Source organism: Neovison vison, chromosome 2, assembly GCF_020171115.1.
Source record: "Neovison vison isolate M4711 chromosome 2, ASM_NN_V1, whole genome shotgun sequence".
Lineage (NCBI taxonomy): Eukaryota > Metazoa > Chordata > Mammalia > Carnivora > Mustelidae > Neogale > Neogale vison.
The window spans coordinates 224,226,762-224,245,806 of NC_058092.1; the positions used below are offsets into that span (position 1 = coordinate 224,226,762).

Below are 19,045 nucleotides of genomic sequence, written 5' to 3' on the forward strand. Positions count from 1 at the left end.
AATCCATGCTTAAAAACAAAAAACAAAAAACAAGAATCAAGTCTCTTACGTAGAGTGTAGGAATGAACGTAGAGCGTAGGAATGACCGTTGCATCTCTACAGAGGCAGGAACATCAAGCTTGGTCACATTTTTCTCAAAGAGAATCATTAAAAACCACATTGGCCCTCATCAGCCACAGGCATCCTCTTAAGCTCCTGGTCCTAACGAAGTATGTACTCCTTCTACATTCATTGGAGCAGAGTTTTTAAGAAAAAAAAAAAAAAAAAAAACAGACATGGATGTAAATTCAGTGGAATGGTCTTTCTAATCTCATGCCTGAGGGTCCTACTGACCAGTTAAGAACAACAAACCAAAACAAAAAAATTTAAAAAAAAAAAAATCACCACAGCCATTATCTCTTTCCCTCACTCACTCTCTTCCTGCATGTACTCCTTTCCTTGCAGACAAACCCGTAGGCTACCGGGAAGCAGACTCTTGAGGACCTCACAGAAGCTTCCCCTATTCTATTATTTCTACCCTTATTCCAAGGTTCCTATTTTAGGAGAGTCTTCCCAGTAGTGAAGTCATGAAGGTCCGTGGCATAATTTAAGTGTCCCCGAACTGTGAGAGAAACGGAAAACAACACAGCGTGATGTGAAATATCTACACACGTTAACTTCATGAAATTAATGCCATTCCGATACCTTTTTATTGAACATATTAGATCTTTATTATTATGGCTAGATAATTTGGGCAAGTGAGTACATAGGTTTGTGGAACACGTGAATATATAACTGGCTTATCAAGTTCAATGGGAAATTTTCACATGGGCATGTGAAAACAGGCATGTGAAGATCTGCCTTTTGTAAAAGGCCAAATTTTGTTACCAATAATTAAAAAACAAATTTGAAATAGAATGTGGCATTCAATTTAATCTGCTTACTATTGTTCAATGACTTCTAACAATAATTGGTATAATAAAGATAACTGTGGAAAGCAAAAATTCCTACTGTGGTTTAAAAAAGAAAATTCAAGCAATCTGAGGCAGCCTTGCCAACAGTCTGGAGAATCAGTCTATTTAGCAAGTGGTGTATGTAAATAAATAATCAAAGATGCTACTAAAATACAACTTGGTAAACAGGCATTACCTATTTAATAAGTACAATATATACATAGAATTCTCTTGAAAAGCTTCATTTTATACAGAAACATATTTACAAAATGAACAGTGTAATCAAATTAAAGATTATCTGTACAACACACATGCACACACGTGTGTGTGTCTGTGTGTATCTGTGTGTATCTGGACTTTTGGAAGATAAACAAGTTTCATCATTGTAGTCAAAATGGACAGCCATATGCATTTTAAAAAAGGATTCCATCCCAGAAAATACATCTTTATTATACAATTATATTTTTCATTTATCTTCCTGAAAATTCTTCATGTTTGGATACTTTTTCAATTATTTTCTCTTGTTCAGAGCCTTGAAAAATTTCAGGTTTCTAGTGCCACCAACTGGTGTTAAAAATTAACAATCTTAGTGTCAAAAAAAGATTGTTTTGTTTTAAAAAAAGGATATTGAAAAACAGCCTACTAGAGTCAACATTCATAAGGCAAATTTACCATACTGAGTAGCAACATGATAGATAAAAAACCTTTTCACCACAGTAGCATATACAACATTTACAATATTAATGGTTTTTAATGTTTTGGTTTCTTTCTACCAGTAAGTCTTGGTCTAACTCTGTATGAAAAAACTCTTTAGAAAATAATATACTGGTAAAACAAAGTTTAGAAATATACACCAAAACATGATTAATCTCTGTGAGCATCAAGTAGGCATTAACAGTTTACTAAAATGGCAAAAATCAAATACCTTTTGACAGTCTTTGGATTTTTTTTCTTTTTTCTTAAAGAATAATTAAACATCAAACTCTGACAGTTAGGGAATGTGTAGACCATCGTGAAAACAGTGATCTGCTCTCAGCATACCCCAGAGCAAGGATTCATTTCCCAGAATTCATGCCACAGTGAGATTTCTGGGCCATCACCTGCACAAGTGGATTGGCCTTCTTCCCCCAGCAGCCGGCTTTGAGCTACAGAGGCTCCAAGCGCTGCTTCTACTGCCTCCCCACCACTGTCACTAGACCACAGCGCCAGGAGGACAGCAACTGCTCTGATTTGCTCACCAAGAAAATCACAGTACCCGGATGCTGCCCTGCAATAGCAGGTTTTCAAAATACACGTGTTTCTGAAGTGAATAAATTACATGGTGGTAGCCTGAGAGAACTTAATTCAAGACAAATCACTTTAAATGGTGATGATGACAGAAAGTTAATAAGGAAAGCAAAACAGCGAAGTTCAAATCCATTTCTTTGCTCAAACCCACTATTTTCATTCCTTAACACTTAGCAGGCTAAAGTTTGAAGTGTATGGGGAAAAAGGGAGTCACAGTAAGAATTCACTTCAAAATTAAAACCTAGGAAAGCATATAGAGATGTAGACATACACAAAATAATTTCCTGCTCAAAGAAACCAAAATAACGCTAACCAAAACAACCTCTGATATGTACAACTAACAATGAACATATAAAATAAATTTTTCCCCAGATCTCAGGTTTATCCAGACCATTTTCCTCTTCCAGACACCCATTCTTCTCTCCATATATTCAATATATTAAGAGTACAAGATCTCTAAATCCTTACATTAGGAGCTTTTTGTGAACTGGTATAAAGATCTGATACATGCACTTCTTTGCACATTACTTTGTTCAATTCTAATCCATACACAAAAAGATATGGTAGAAACTGAAGAACAAAAGGAAAATAAAAGCATTTTCTTCAAAAATTTCCACAGCTTGAAAAATAACAGCAAGTCAGAGTATTTTTTGTAATAGCTTTCCTCTAAAGTAGTGCCGCCATTTGACTTCTCCAAATGAACGGTGGTGGCACAAATGTTAATATTGGAATGTTTCACTTTTGTATGTAATAAAATGGATTTCTTTTTAAAAAGTGTACAGACATAAGACACTATAGATCTGATCCCTATTTGGTCTCCATTCACACATTTTTGTTTCTTGGAGGAAAAAAACAAATATTGTAGTGTATGAACCTCTATGACAGAAGTTAGGAAATTTAGTTATGTTGGCTACTCTAAGTAGTCTTTATGAATATCAGTGGTAGGTCTAGAAAAATGGGAAGGTAATTCAAATTTTATTGCACTTACCCTCTTACTTTATTTTGATAAACTGTTGGTAAAAAGAACAAGACACCTTATGGTAAGACTAACACTTCTTACAGTTATTTTAAAAAGATGTTCTTGGACTTAGACCTTCATTCTGAAAAGATTTTGGTTTTGAATGGCAAGACATAACTCGATATACAGAAAAGATAAGATGCTGCATTGAATCCTTAGTAAAAATTTTGTAAATGATCATTTTAAACAATGATTTAAAAAAATGTTAAAACACATTAAAGGGATATTGCCACCATGAACCCAACTTTTAGAGCCATACAATTCCTTAAAGGTTTTTAAACCATCATCCTAAAGCTTACTTCTCTTGAGAGAAAAAAGGATGCAAAAACCTAAAACAAAAGTGACAATTGAGGCAACATCTGCATATTAGCCAAGGTATCCTATTACAGAAATGATCTGAATATAATGAAATGTGAAAAACCACACTCAGAAATGATGGTAAATGACAAATTACAAGAGGAAGGAACAAAATCCAATGATGTAGAAATACTGATACTATGACTGGCAACATTTAAGTGCACATCTTAAATAATTATTGTAAAAATCCACCAGGATACACAAATTTGGCTCTAAAATTCCTTTGGTTACAGGGCTATAATTATTTTATATTTTAAACAAAATAATTTAAACAAAATGTACTGAAACATATCACTTTGGGAACTGTAAGATCCCTCCACTGGAATATATAATTGTATCAATGGTAAAGAATGGTATTCAAATGAAATGATTAACAGAGCCATATGCTGGATTCTCTCAGGAACTGGGTCTTCATAAATATCTTAAACATTTATCTTTATACTTGATGTCACTAAAACTAAAGTATTTCAGTTTCAAAAGACTTCATCATTCATCTTTCTATTCTAATGACTAATCTCTTTCACATTTTAAAATACAACTGAAGTCCACAAATCTAAGTGAGCATGTTATTTAAAATCATATTTTGTGTAACTGAAAAATAAAAAAAAAAACCTCAACATTAACTCAAGCAGTTTGAATCGGAAAAAAAATGTACCTAGCACGGATAAAGAAACCTGACAGAGGCATACAATGTCTGATCACTGCTAGCTACCAAGAGCTGGCTCTCCTATTAGCTTCCATGAAAATTAAGAGATTTAAGGACTCCCTGGCATCCCTAAAATACAACCAAATGTTATCCTGGCATGTAAAACAAAATTTTAATCACTTCAAGTTTTCTTCATGTTGGAGAAACAGCATTATTGCTGAATAATTAACGTGTGTCCTTTCATGCATAATTTTAAAAAGCTGACATCATATATTTTCAAAGGAAGAAATATGGAGAAGGGGTTTTCAAAAGCCCTTGTAGTTCAGCACTTCGTAGGACTATCAGCGATTTCAGCTGTTCTGATTCAGGGACAGGCTGTCCCTATACAAACACAAATTCCATCAAAGCTTATTCTCTTACAGTATACACAGCAATGCATTCGTATTGTAAAAGGATACTTTTTTTATACAGATGAAGCAAAACAATTTTTTACTGGCTGACACACAAAGCAGGGAAAAGTTTCCAACAATACTGGGCAGTGGCACCTGTTCCTTATGTGGCTTGTCTGTTTAGTGACCAAGAGCTGTGTGTTAGGTTTTCTTCATCCTCTGTTCTAGTTCACGTTGGTGTTTAATAAGACGTTCTATTTCTGTTCCAAGTGTTTGCAGATTTTCCTTTACCAATTAAAAAAAGGGGGAAAGGAAAGAGAACTATTAAGTATCGTAAGTCTATGGATTCAGTTTGAACTGTTTTTGCTTAAATTTTGACACTGAAGGGGTGAGGATTAGTCTTCAACGTTCTGTGGCATAAACCGGGTGGACGGCAGTTTTCAGTAATAAGACCTGCCCATTCTGGAATCTCTTTACCGAAGCTACGGCAAATTTTAGTGCACAGATTTGTTACTAGATTTACAACTTTATTTCTAACCGTCAAGGCCCAAACATAGCACAAATAGAATAGTCGGGCTGGGTAAAAGCTGCAAGAAGTCAAGCTGGAAAATACATTAGAAAATGAATGTCTTAATATTAAAACAGAGTCTCAGCAATCGATTATATCAAAGGCCACCCACTGCAAAATAAATAACTGTCCAATAGCTAAGCTGCTTTTTTGCTTTTTCCTTTCCTTACTAGCTAAAGAAAAACACAAAAATCTTATCTCCAGGTAAAAAGGCTACCTCGCATTCAGAACCAGTCCATTTACGGGCTGGCTCACACTAGGAAAGGCACCATTATACCATGCTTACCTACTGGCTGGTAAGTGAATGAGAAACATACATACCTTCAGAGTAATATTTTTTAGTAACATATCCTCCAGAACAGCCTGTAATTTTCTGTTGATCTCCAAAGAGAGGTCCAGGGTTAATCCACTATCCGCTGGATGGGATGTATATAAGGATGCCATAATTCCACCCCGTCTACTTAAATGGACTTTGTTAAAATCAGATGCCTCTGAAGAAAGTGTGCCTGATTCTTCCCGTAAAATGTAGCTCTGAATTATTCTGCAAAATAAAATGACACTGTCAGTTATATACTTGCAGAATTAAAAACATTAAAATTTAAGAGTCAACTAATCATAAGCATGATGATGATTAGCATAAAACAATCACCTATTAGGTTAATAACAGTAATATGTTAGAAAATAATTTTTCTTATTCACATGGTATCTTTTTTTTTTTTTTAAGATTTTATTTGAGAGAGTGCATGCCCATAAGCAGAGGAGAGGGGCAGAGGAAAAGGAAGAAGCAGACTCGCTGGTGTGCAGGGAGCCCCACTCAGGGCTCTATCTCAGGACTCTGGGATCATGACCTGAGGTGAAGGCAGGCACTTAACTGATTGAGCCACCTAGGTGCTCCCAGATGATGTCTTAATTTCATTTTTGTTCAACATAGTATTTACATTAAAGATATACAAACACTGATTTTCTAGTTCTTACCTTATTACTTTAATCAAAATATTTTTTAGGGCGCCTGGGTGGCTCAGTGGGTTAAGCCTCTGCCTTCGGCTCAGGTCATGATCTCAGGGTCCTGGGATCGAGTCCCGCATCGGGCTCTCTGCTCAGCAGGGAGCCTGCTTCCCTCTCTCTCTCTGCCTGCCTCTCTGCCTACTTGTGATCTCTCTCTCTGTCAAATAAATAAATAAAATATATAAAAAAATATTTTTTAAAAAGGTTTTTAAAGATTTTATTTATTTGACAGAGCACAAGCCAGAGGGAGCTGCAGGCAGAGGGAGAGGGAGAAGCAGGCTCCCCACAGAGCATGGAGCCTGAAGCGGGGCAGATCCCAAGACCACCATCCCCCAGCCAAGAGCAGACACCCAACCGACTGAGTCACCCAGGCGCTCCTAATCAAAATATTTTTGAGTAATTTTTCTTTATTTATTATTTATTTATTCCATTTGTTAATATTTTCTACTTTCTTGTTACTAAACTTAGAACTTCATTCATTTTCCTAGAAGATTTATTTATTTTAGAGACAGAGCACATGCACACGCATGTGTGTGCGAGCAGATGTAGGAGAGGGTGAGGCGGCACAGGGCTCGATCTCAGGACACTGAGATCATGACCTGAGCTGAAATCACCAGTCAGACAAGTGACTGAGCCACCCAGGCATCCCCTCTTTTTGTTTTAAAAGTCATGGGCCAACTTTTCTTTAAGCCTAAAATTATTTCAAAATAAAAATTATGGGTAAAAAGTTGCAATATATAAAAAATACCTCTTAAAAGAATACGGTATTTGTAAAAGGAATTTTGCACAGCAATTTTGTTTTGCTTGTTTTTTTCTTTTTACCGGGTGAAGAAAGAAGTCCCAAGGCCCAGAGAGCCCAGCTCTCAGAAGGGAAGAACAAGCTATTGGAGGGATGAGGAAGAAAGGTTACAGGCCACAGGGTCAGGATGGAGAACCCGCAGGTGAGGTGAACAAAAAAACCATGTAAGAGGCCAGTTAGCAGGGGGACAAAACAGAAAACAAAACTGCATGAAAATGCATCTCATAAATATAACTGAGAAGAAGTAAGGTTTCATGCATGGCACCAGGACAAAGAAGAGTGGAGCAAATTAAACCTGCACGGGACACCCCACACAGCAGATTCCAGGCTGTGCTGACCAGGCATCCCGCCCACTCCACAGGAGGCCAGCACCATCCCCGCTCAGGGGCCAGGATGCCCCAGGTCCGGAAGGTCACCGTTCAAAAGGCCAGTTATTAGCTTGAGGCCACTGGTGCCCAACTACTGGGAGCTTGAGAATCCAGTTTTTGATTTTAGGTCACACTGACCTGGTCCCAGCTGGGTCCAAATCCCCAGCTCTTGGTCTGTCACCTACTGGATTAATGGCGACTCTGAACATTTAATGACTTGACCTGAACACCACCAGTTAATTTATTTGTCCCTGAGTTTTAAGAAATCAATGAAATTTTGTTAAGTCACAGGCACAGAATCTTGTACTTGCCAAGTGCCCAATAAATTACCCACTATGTCCTACCCAAAAGGAAAGATAATCCACAACCCCATATCTCTCTTAGAGCCACAGTCATGAAAATCAGAAGCTAAACCTGTGCTCTTATTAAAGCCAAAGTTATCTTAGTATCCTAAAAAAAAAAAAAATAAAAGATTGGAGCGCCTGGGTGGCTTAGTTGGTTAACCGTCTGGCTTCGGCTCAGGTCATGATCTCAGGGTTCTGGGATCGACTCCCACATCAGGCTCCCTGCATCAGGCTCCCTGCTCAGCAGGGAGCCTGCCTTTCCCTCTCCCATGTCCCCTGCTTATGTTCCTTCGCGCGTGCGCGCTCTCGCTCTGTCAAATAAATAAATCTTTAAAAAAAAAATAAAAACACAAAACTAAGATCTATTGAACTACAGATCACCTTAAAGGCCTGTGTTTTCTTTCATCTCTGTATTCCCAAAACCTAGAACATAGTAAGTGAACAATAATAGACTAGGAACTGAATGACTAAATTTAGAATTATTTTTTGAAAGACTGGCTCTTGATATGATTAATTTTGAAAATAGCAAATTTATATAAGTAATGGTATTTCAAACACAGATTGTGTTACAATAATACATACTTAGTTTTTTTCCTAATTTCTTCCACCAACTGTTTGATATGATCCTCCATAAATTCTATCTTTTCATTTTTCCGGGCATGTGCTTTTTGCAGCCTAACGATCCTCTCAATCAACATGGCCTTGTCCACTTCTGGGAAGTTATCCACAGCTACTGATGACCCAGTATTTTCTGGAGATCGATCTTCTGCACTGCTTCGAGCATTGAGGGACCCTGAAGAAAAAAAAAAATCAGTTTAGATATTGTACTCAGTCTAGAGCCATCTGCTAATGTCACATACTATTTCTTCTAGTATAACCTGCAAATACGCGATCTAACAGAGTCGGGCACAGAACACAAGTCATACCTGGCCTGAGTTCTTATTTCTGAATAAATGAATGACAGAAGTACCAAAAGGGCCTATTAGGTCTCTCAGGAACAGGATGAGGAAGCAGCAAAAGAAAGAAGAAACTCAAGCAAAAGTAAAAACAAGAAGTCTGAAGTGAAACTGAGAGCCAAAGACGGACAGAGAAGACAGAACACAGCCAGCGGGTTAAGTTCTGAAACTAGTCTCCCTAGGCTCGAACCCCACTCCTCTACTTTCTAGCTATCAGACAAGTTATTTAACTCTCTGTGCCTTGGTCACTTCATCTTAAAATGGGAATATTATTATTTACCTCCTAGGATCCTTATATGTGAAGTGCTTAGAACAGTGCATATAAGCACTCAGTAAATGTTTGCTACTATTACTTTCATCAACATCAGTTGAGAAGAATTTCTGATCCTCTTACAAACATTAAGTCTTTTTTAAACTCCATTTTGTAGATTTAAGACAGTGATATACCCTATCCAAAGTCACACACTAATAAATGACAGACTTGGGTTCTACATACTTAGGTGGAGCTTCAACCCATGTTCTTTCTACTATGCGATTTTCCCACTACTCTAACAGTTGATGTTTCTCCCCACTGTGCAACTCCTGGGAGAAAGTGTAGCGTCATGGCACGTGAGGACTCCAGAGTCTGAGAGCTCTGTCACTGTGGATTTGGGGCAAGTCATGGAACCACTCTGAACCTTTGTTTCCTCATCACTAAAATGCAAACTGTAACACTTCACAGGACTATTCTGTAGAGTAAATAATATGTTTAAAGTGCTTGGCATGATTCCTGGCATTCCAAAATGACAAATACACTAATATTTTGCTAATTACCATTTCCACAATGATATGAATCATAATTTTATGGACTCCATTCATTTTCACTTCAGAGCACAGATGTATCTACCATGGGAAAAGCCAAAAGATGTAAACATACATGTATATGTAAAAAATCTTGATCTAATTGATCATCTCATTAATTTTCAGGCGTTAAAAAGTAATACAAAAGGGGTGCTTGGGTGGCTCAGTCATTAAGCGTTGGCTCAGGTCACGATCCCAGGGTCCTGGGATGGAGACCCACATTGGGCTTCCTGCTCACTGGGGAGCCTGCTTCTCCCTCTCCCACTCCCTCTGCTTGTATTCCCTTCCTCACTGTGTCTCCATCAAATAAATAAAATCTTAAAAAAAAAATACAAAAGTAAAAAAAGAGAGAGACCATATTATAACAAATCTCTCTATATGGATGGATACACATTTAAATTTAAAAATGGAAAAGGAAATTGTCACAAAGAATTTTAAAGAAGCAGGGAGTAAGATAAGAGGAGGTAGGGACACAGATCATCTAGAACCCCTTGACAAATATGAAATCCCAGATAATGATGAGAACTTATTTAACTAGAAATAATACTTTTTAGAACTCAAAATGGAAAAAAAAAAGCGTATCAATACTTCCTAACACAAAAAATGCTGCTACTTTTTACAATCAGTCACTAGATAACAACTGAAACCAGAAGTTTTTTACCTGATGAACTAGAACGACTCCCCATACTGCTGACTTCTTTATCATAGCTTCCATTTTCCACCTGATCTAATTTCCTTCGTGCTACAGAAAAAAGAAACAAATTATTGTGATAATTATGACCATTTGCCCCACCATTTCTGATTTCAATTGCTAAAATCATTCAGGCAAAAATGGCTTAAACACAAGAGAAATTTGTGGAATACATACTTTAGACAGGAGGTTGTAGCTGTCACTAATATAAAATGATATTTAGAAATGTACAGGTCACATACAACATACACAGAAACACCAGGATGACATCACTTAGGCACAGCAATCTAACGTTCAGAGTCCTGATGGATTTAAATGATCTCTATGATACCAGCAATTTCCCTTCAATTATAGCTATAAAAACAAACTGAACCCTTATGGCAAACATCTGAATATATTCATATTAAGTAAATACTAAATCTCTTAATATTATATTTCACCCTATTTTAACACAAAGTAGTGAGAATAATAGAGATTAGGAAGTTAGAATACGTATCTTAGGTATCTTTGTATCAAGCACACAGCACAGTTTAAATTTTTAAATGAAAGAAATCTGGGTTCCAGTCCCAGCTGTTAATCCTTGTGTTCGGGTCATTCATAATCTGTCTGGGTCTCAGTTTCCTCTGAGATGAAGTAGGTTAGGGCTCAACGATCTCCAAGGTAGAGGTCGATAAGGTGGTGCAGGTACCCGAGGTGCTGCACAAAACAACTCGATGCATGTATGGGGAGAAAGTATTGAACTTCCACTTCCACTTGCATTTCATCTGATCTTTGAAAAGATTCTGTTTTTTAAAATTTTTATTTATTTTTATTACATTTATTTTAATCAGATTCTATTTTTCATGGTTTTTTAAGGTAGAGAGATACATTTAAGATTTATAAATAAATATATATAAATCTGAGAACAAATGCTTAAATACTTTTTACAGATTAAAGTATGGGATCAAAAAAGTTTAGACACTACTGCCCTCAAGTATATTCCCATTTTGGGATTTTGTGAATAAATGTCCTTTAAAGAAGATTATGTTATAAACTATTCATGGAACTCTAAGAGGTTTAACGATTTGGTTTATAAACATTAATACATTAAGAACATACAGCACTAATCAGTGTGGTAGAACCTGGTGTAAAATATATTTTTTCTATAAATCCTTAATGACTAAATGGTACAACATTATGGTCTAAGTATTCGAGAATATTATACCTTGCTGGAGTTGTTTGGTAAGATCTTTGACACTGGAGGCATGTTTACGTCTTTGGGTTACTAATTCATCTTTTAGTTCTTCGACCTGGGTACTCAATGCTTTAACCTCTGTTTGTCTACAGGTGAGTTCTGCTTGCAGAGTCTGGACCTCCTCTTTTCGCAGTTCTTCCTCTTTTGACAATCTACTTTCCTAAATATCAAATAAGATCAAACAAAAAACACCAAATTTTAAAACCTGTTTGTTTCCATTACCACTCCTAGTTCAGAACCTGAAAATAGGATGGTAGATTCTTTCAGAATTGCTCCTTACCAGGTTTTGTTTCCCACACTCCTCAAATTCCTTATATAGGAACGGAGGGGGCATATTAACACATCTGCCATTTTATACATGCAAAACAGTCTATGTCAGAGGTCTCTATTTTGGACTAACATCTCAAATTATTTTCATGAGTAACTTGAAGATACTCTGATAACTGAGAAATATTAAACTATAAAACTATAAACTATAGTTTATAAACTATAAAAATATAAAAATTTGAAATTTAAAAAATATATAGTAATTCCAGGGGTGCCTATGTGGCTCAATTAGTTGAATGTCCAACTCTTGATTTGGCTCAGGTCACGATCTCGGGGTCAGGAGATCGGGCTCTGTGTCAGGCTCTGTACTCAGTGGAGTCTGCTTGAGATTCTTTCCCTCTGCCCCTCCCCTCTCACATGCACACTCTCTAAAATAAATGAATAAATCTTTTTTTATACACACACACATATGTAGTAATTCCAGTTACTAAAGACAAAAACCATGGTTTTCTTATATTCAAAAGTGAAACACTTTTTCAAGCATTTTAAGGGGGTATTTTGTTATAAATTCTATAAATAGGAGGGAAAAAGGACACTCTAAACCAGTTGGAAGGAAAAACTGACACTTCTCATAGCATTTGAAATTACCAGAAAATCAGACCAATTAAAAAAAAAAAAAAAGAGTTCAACTTAACTACCAGTTTGTTAATGCTAACAGGAAAATTTAATTTGTGCTTCTTGTAGGTTGCTTTAGAAGTTAAATGTAAATGTATACTTACCAAATTAGTATTTGTCTGTTTCATTTGTTCACATTGACTTTGTAACTGACTTTCACTATAGGAAAGCTTATCGAATTGTGACTGCAAAGAATTGGATTCAGATTGGAGTTGTGCATTCTTACTAGTGAGCTTTTCTGTAAATAGTAGCAACTCAGATTCTCTTTTCCTACTGCCTTCGATGTCTTTTTGTAGGTCATTAATCAAAGAATTAAGACTTTCCACTTCTTCCTTCAAATTTTCAATTTCTTGTTTACCTCTAAAAAACAAAGTTTATACTTAAGAAAAAATAAACTACTAAAAGACATTACATTAATGGTTTGGGATTTCCATCTAGTAAAATACTTTATAAAGGTACTTTTATTCATCCAAATTATTTACTTGGCTCTGCAGGACTACCTCATAACACACGCTAGGAACTAAGAGCTGCGAGACAAGTAGGACTGACACGGGCCCTGCTTTCAAAGAGCTTCCAGGCCAGTAAGGAAATTACATAGGTGACCAAACGTTTTTGAAGATGAAAGCACAGAGTGGGTTGCCTAACCTGTTGCCAATAAGTGATGTTTAAACTAATAAAGTAGGGGCTAGCAAACTTCTCCTGTAAAAGGCCCAGACAGTAAACAATTTAAGTTTCTACAGCATATCGTCTTTGCGGCAAGCGTTCAAACCCTGCTGCTGCAGAGTGAAAGCAGCCACAGATAATTCATAAAGGAATGAGAGTAGCTGTGTTCCAAAAAGAAATTATTTACAAAAAAAGGCAGTGGGCTGGATTTGGCTCATGGGCCACAGTTTGCTACTTCCTGATCTGAAGGAAAAGTAGGAGTGAGTGGAACAACAAAATATGTTCCAGGTAGAAGAAACAGGATGTGCTAGATTTAGGAGAGAACGAGAATGACTTCCTTGTTGGCACTAACAAATACATGTACCACGCTGATGAAAATTAGGATGGCACTATATTCCCAGCACTTAACACAGCACATGCTCACAGAAGACAACCAATCCACATTTGGAAACAACTATTGCTAAAACCCAAGGGTGCAAAAAGAGAAGGCACAGAGGGAGAAGCAAGGTCACTGATGCTCTTTCAAAATCATGCTGTGGCATCTGAACTTACTGGACAGTCCTTGAGGCAATGGGAAAGCACTGAAAGGTTTTAAGATTTCTTTTTAAAAAGATTATGCCGGGGCGCCTGGGTGGCTCAGTGGATTAAAGCCTCTGTCTTCGGCTCAGGTCATGATCCCAGGGTCCTGGGATCAAGCCCCACATCAGGCTCTCTGCTCAGCAGGGAGCCTGCTCCCCCCCGCCCGCCTCTGCCTGCCTCTCTGCCTACTTGTGATCTCTGTCAAATAAATAAATAAAATCTTTAGAAAAAAGATTATGCTAACTGCAGTGTAGGAAATGGATTACAAGGGAAGCAAAAAACAAAACAAAACAAAATAAAACAAAAACCTCAACAAAACCTAGAAGCTGTGGTAGTTTTCCAGATGAAAGGATAATGGCAGCAGCGGTGGGGGTGTGAAAAATAAATGAACTTGAAAGATACTGAAGAGTTAGCACCAATACTACTCTGTGACTGGTTAGATGTATGAGGGGATGGAGAGGAGAACCAAGGAGGATGCGCAGGTTCCTGGGCTGGAAAACCATGTGGATGCTGCACTCATCACTCACCTTGGGAACCTCAGAGGAGTGTATTTACGGGTGGGACTGATGAATCAGTTTGGGACATGTTAAAGTCTGAAGTGCTTTTGACACTTGTATGTCTGGGGCTGAGCCAAAAGGGCTGAAGATAATGACTTGAAGATCCTGTAGCACACTACAGAAATAGTTAGGACCACTCAGGGTATGACAAAATAGTAACAAAATAGGTATACGACAAAGAGAAGGTTGCCAAGGAGACTGAGAAAAGGAGTGGCCAGAAAGTGGGGAGGAACACCAGGAAAGCATGATATGAAGCCAAAGGAACAGACAATATTAAGAAAGATAATGGGCTTAATGGTTTTAATACTGAATATTCAAGCAAGGCTTATTAGTCTGAGAAGCATCTGCTAGATTTAAGGAGGCATTAGCAGTTTTTAATGGGATCTTGGGTAGAAGCTAGGCTGAAGTGAAAGGGGAAAGAGAAACAAAGGAAGTGAAAGCATGGAGGAGGGGTATAGATTCTACAACAATGTTTGGCTCTGAAGGACAGAAAAAAGTGGGGGAACATCACAGCAGTTTTGACATTTCTAATAACAAAAGGTAGAAAAACAAAAAGTAGAGAGAAGTAAGAGATCAAGGATAAAGAAGAAATAATCCAGGAAGACCCCGAGAAGGCAAAAGAGCTTGGGGTCCACAGAAGTAGAGAGAGCAGTTCCGTTCACAGGGAACGGGAACATTTATTCCGTAACAACAGAAGAGAAAGAAGAACGGTTGCAGATGCAAGTTCATAAACAGACGGAAGGAGGTTGTATGAACAATTACCTGCAGCTCCCATTTCTCCTGTGAAATAAAAAAGAGGTAACCTCCTGCCAAGAGTAAATACTGAGGAGAGGGAGACCAGAAGTGTGAACAATGAAGGAATGTCTGGAATAGATGCTTCAAAGGTGGGGGAGAGGCTATGACTAGAAAATACGGTAGGATTAGAGGTCATTTAACATTTCCAGTTGAGGTTGCTAACCATGGATTTATCGCAGCACCAACCTGAATATGGTGAGGATTTTTAGGAATATTGAGCAGCAGCCTTTGGTACGATATGAAAAAGAAGGTATTTGGATTCAGGCTCAATCCAGGCTCTGCCAGGTGATGTCATGAGTAGAGTTTAGCTAAATGGCTCTACAAGAAGCCAAGGAATAATGTCAGCTCCTGACCTAGCACTACGATGCACACAAAGATACACATATACATATGTATCTACCTTTTAGAAATAAGTACTGTAAGTAGCATAATTTGAACATTAAAGAATGGATTAAGAAACTAAAATCCATTGTTTTATAAATCGCTACTTCCAATACTTAGTGAATATAAACTTTGATTTTTAGAAGCCATAATAGGAACTTCAAAGATAACCCAAAAAGTTCAAATGAAAACAGGAATTTTAAATTTTTTTTAAGGAATTTTAAATTTTTTAGCTAGTAAAATTATAAAATTATTCTTGTTTAATGTAATAATTACATTTAATAACAGAATCTTGAGATAGAATTAAAAAGCCTATTGATTTGCATAAAACACAAGTTGCTTGGTTTATACCTTTGATGCTGCTCCTGTATCTGATCCACAATTTTCACTTTGTCCAATAAGTTCTGAATTTCAGCTTTTTGGCGATTAATAATTTCCTTATATTTGGATAACTCATCTTCTGTTCTTAACCGTTCATCTTCTAGACATTTCACCTATCAATATCATAACCAAAGTAGACTATCAACAGTATTTTCTTGTTCCTTAATTACTTCATTAGTGACTATATATTAATAATCCAAGCTAGGGGCTCCCGGGTGGCTCAGTAAGTTAAGCATCAGACTCTTGATTTTGGCTCTGGTCCTGATCTCAGGATTGTGAAACTGAGCCTCACATCGGGATCCGTAGTGTGTGAGCAGCTTGCTTAAGATTCTTTCCTTTTCTTTCCCTCTACCCTCCCCCACCACTCACATGCTTGTGCACTCGTTCTTGCTCTTGCTTAACAAAACAAAACAAAACAAAACAAAAAACAACTAAGCTAAATTCTGGAACAGGATTAATTAATGTGAAGAAAATGTAATGGGACGTTAACAGACTTGATTAAGAGTTTCCGATTTCTTGTGATTTAGTCACAGGAGTTTCAGCATGTCACATTATTTTTGCTGAATCTCTATATCCTCACCTGAAAACAAGATATACCTTCCCCATCTACCTCAAAGAACTGGCACAGAGAACAAATGGAAAGGCACATGAAGGACACTCTGAAAATTATTAAATGATGGTAAATTCAAGGTGGAAACTTAAAAGCCTATTTCTAAAGAAATGCATGATATACAATGATATTTCACATTCATATTAAAAGGAATGCTATTTTTACAATGACCACTATACTAGATTGTTAGAAATTAAAACTGTACAAGACTATACAGGAGAAATATAAAGTCTATTATTTTCTGTCACATAACATTTCTAAAGTCCAACTACCTCACCAATTAATTTGCCGGAAGACTGCCTTGCAGTAGGGGCCCAGGATAAGTGACAGAAAACAGAAAATGTGCTATAAAACAGGAATGTCTGGCAAATACTTCAAAGGGACCAAAGTGGAGACATTTTCATTTCAACAAAGAGTCCATTTTACTGTTAGGAAATTGGTATTCTACTCCTCTGAGTTCTTTCTTTCAGAATGAAAGTGTTTCCCCAACACTTAAAAAATCAGAAGGAATCTAAAATTAAAGATAATTACCCTTCCTCTGAAATCAAGACTAGAGATTTCCTTACCTTTGTTCTCAGTGTTCGTAGTTCATCCATACCCTCCTTAAACGTCCTCTTCAGATCTTCCAGTTCTTTTATTTTGGCGTGATGCATCTTTTAAAAGGTTTAAAAGAAACCACAAGTCATTATGTACTAAACAAGACCTAAAATTTATTGCCTGTTCCTTCAAAAAGGCCTTCAAAGTGGGTGACATCACTCATTCTTTCTCTCCCTCTGTATTTATTGCCCAATTCAGGGTATATAAAGAACAAAGCCACTCACCTCTAGCTGGTCGGATTTTTCTTGCATTTGTTTTTCAAGTTCTCCTTTTGTGACTCTAAGCTTGGCATCAAGCTCATTGGATTTAATTTCTTCTGACTCCTAATGGTAAGGAAATGAAAATGTGGGGCTGGATTTTTAAAGTTTTACACTTTGGAAAGTGAAGGCGTTCGCAGTTAAGTTTACAAATTGTGAAATGTATACCTTAGGTATTTAAAAATTATTAGTACTAAAAAGATTTTAAATATGTCAATTCTTCATGAACAAGAATAGCACCTAAGATATATAACATAATACAGAATGGGTTTTAGGTTACACATTTCCTTGTATTCTTCATTCTGCTGATATATTCTAGTGTTTTTATTTGGTTAAAAAATTCTCTAATAAGATCTCCAGTTAAGCTGCAAGTACTTTACCACAGGAAATAACTTGCCATTTATTTAACTGCCCTACCAAATCCATTCCACACTTCAAACATTACAGATACAAAACATTAATGAAGCAAGAGTACTGACATTTGGTGCAATTTTGTTACTAACCTATTTGAAAAGTTAAGCATACCTGATATGTTTTTATCATATCCTGACAATTTTTTCTTATCTGATCAGCTTCTTCCTTTGCTTGAGTTAGCTTTGTTGTTGTTTCTTTGAGTTTATCTTTGGTTTCCTGCATTGATAAAAAGATAGTGTGAGATAAGAAAAGATACATTTTCATCTCTACCCCAGTCCCTTACACAAAGTTCCTAAACCCCTTGTCATTTCCTAAATTGTGAGAACACTAAGACCATCTCTTATTGCAGTACTGGTTTTTACCTCTGTTCCTGACACAGGGTTCTTGAAAACCTTGTGATTTCCTGGGTGACAAGAGTGTCTTTTGTTCTAATGAGGCACCTGTGGATAGGCTCCCACATGCAGGCTGGTCACCAGAAAGACCAACTCATGATTAGCAGTCTGGAATCCAGCTCCCAAAGGAGTTGATGATTGATCAATGATCATTCCTTTATAATAAACCCTCCATAAAATCCCAAAGTATGGGGTTCAGAGAGCTTCCAGGCTGTCAAGTACAATGTTGAGAGCGTGATGTACCCCAATTCCACAGGGACAGAAGCGCCTACACTTGGGACCCTCCCAGACCTTGCTCTATACATAGCTCTTCATTTGGTTGTTCATCTGTATCCTTTATAATACCCTTTAATAACGTGATAAATATAAATGCTTCCGAGTTCTTTAAGCAAGTCTTCAGACCCAAAGACGGGGGGTTGCTAGAATTTCTGTTCTCCAGCCGGCTACAGATGCCCGGCCTTGTGGCTGGCATCTGAAGTATGTGCGTGGCAGGGGCCTGGGGGGACCTTCTTGTACGAATGAGCCTTAATCTGTGGGATCCAATGCTATCTCCAGGTGGATGTGTCAGAGTCAAGTGAAACTGTAGGATAGCCAGGTGGTATTGCAGAGAATTCCTTGTGGTGGGGGAAAACCTCCACACGACTGGTGACCAGAAGTGTCAGAAGTGAAGTGTTCTGTGTAAAAGTAAACGAGATTCACAGGGAAGAAGCACACAGTAGGGAGAACTGGGTTCTTCCCTACACTGGAGAGGAAAAACAGTCTGTCCTTCATAGACAGTGACAAGGTTGGGCCCAGTAATGTGCTGATGGTAAGAACAACGACCAGAGTAGTCCTGGCACTGCCATTGAAGGGTTGGATAGTATTCTAGAAATAACAATGCTTCTGACAAAAAACTGAAGTGGATTGTGCAGTTAACAGCCATTAAGTTAAATTTGATAGTTTTCAGTAAATCACTAGAAGTAATTAAGCTGGTAAGACAAGAGGAACAAACTGTTAATAGCTCTTCCATAAAGCCATGTGTGAGTGGTAACGGCTCACACATA

At 37.3% G+C, this 19,045-nt stretch overlaps 1 protein-coding gene across 1 annotated transcript in view; it reads right to left on the reverse strand.

Moving 5' to 3' along the window:
• Nucleotides 1-685: 685 nt before the first annotated feature.
• CCDC186 (coiled-coil domain containing 186) overlaps nucleotides 686-19,045 on the reverse strand; it is a 53,221-nt gene continuing 34,861 nt past the window's right edge. Inside the window, exons 7-16 of the mRNA XM_044240576.1 lie at nucleotides 17,722-17,826; nucleotides 17,164-17,262; nucleotides 16,909-16,995; nucleotides 15,703-15,845; nucleotides 12,481-12,736; nucleotides 11,405-11,594; nucleotides 10,171-10,251; nucleotides 8,296-8,506; nucleotides 5,519-5,738; nucleotides 686-4,914 (exon numbers count right to left, since the gene is read on the reverse strand). Of these exons, the coding sequence (XP_044096511.1) occupies nucleotides 4,831-4,914; nucleotides 5,519-5,738; nucleotides 8,296-8,506; nucleotides 10,171-10,251; nucleotides 11,405-11,594; nucleotides 12,481-12,736; nucleotides 15,703-15,845; nucleotides 16,909-16,995; nucleotides 17,164-17,262; nucleotides 17,722-17,826 (1,476 nt within the window). The 3' untranslated portion in view covers nucleotides 686-4,830. The remainder of the gene's footprint in view (nucleotides 4,915-5,518; nucleotides 5,739-8,295; nucleotides 8,507-10,170; nucleotides 10,252-11,404; nucleotides 11,595-12,480; nucleotides 12,737-15,702; nucleotides 15,846-16,908; nucleotides 16,996-17,163; nucleotides 17,263-17,721; nucleotides 17,827-19,045) is intronic.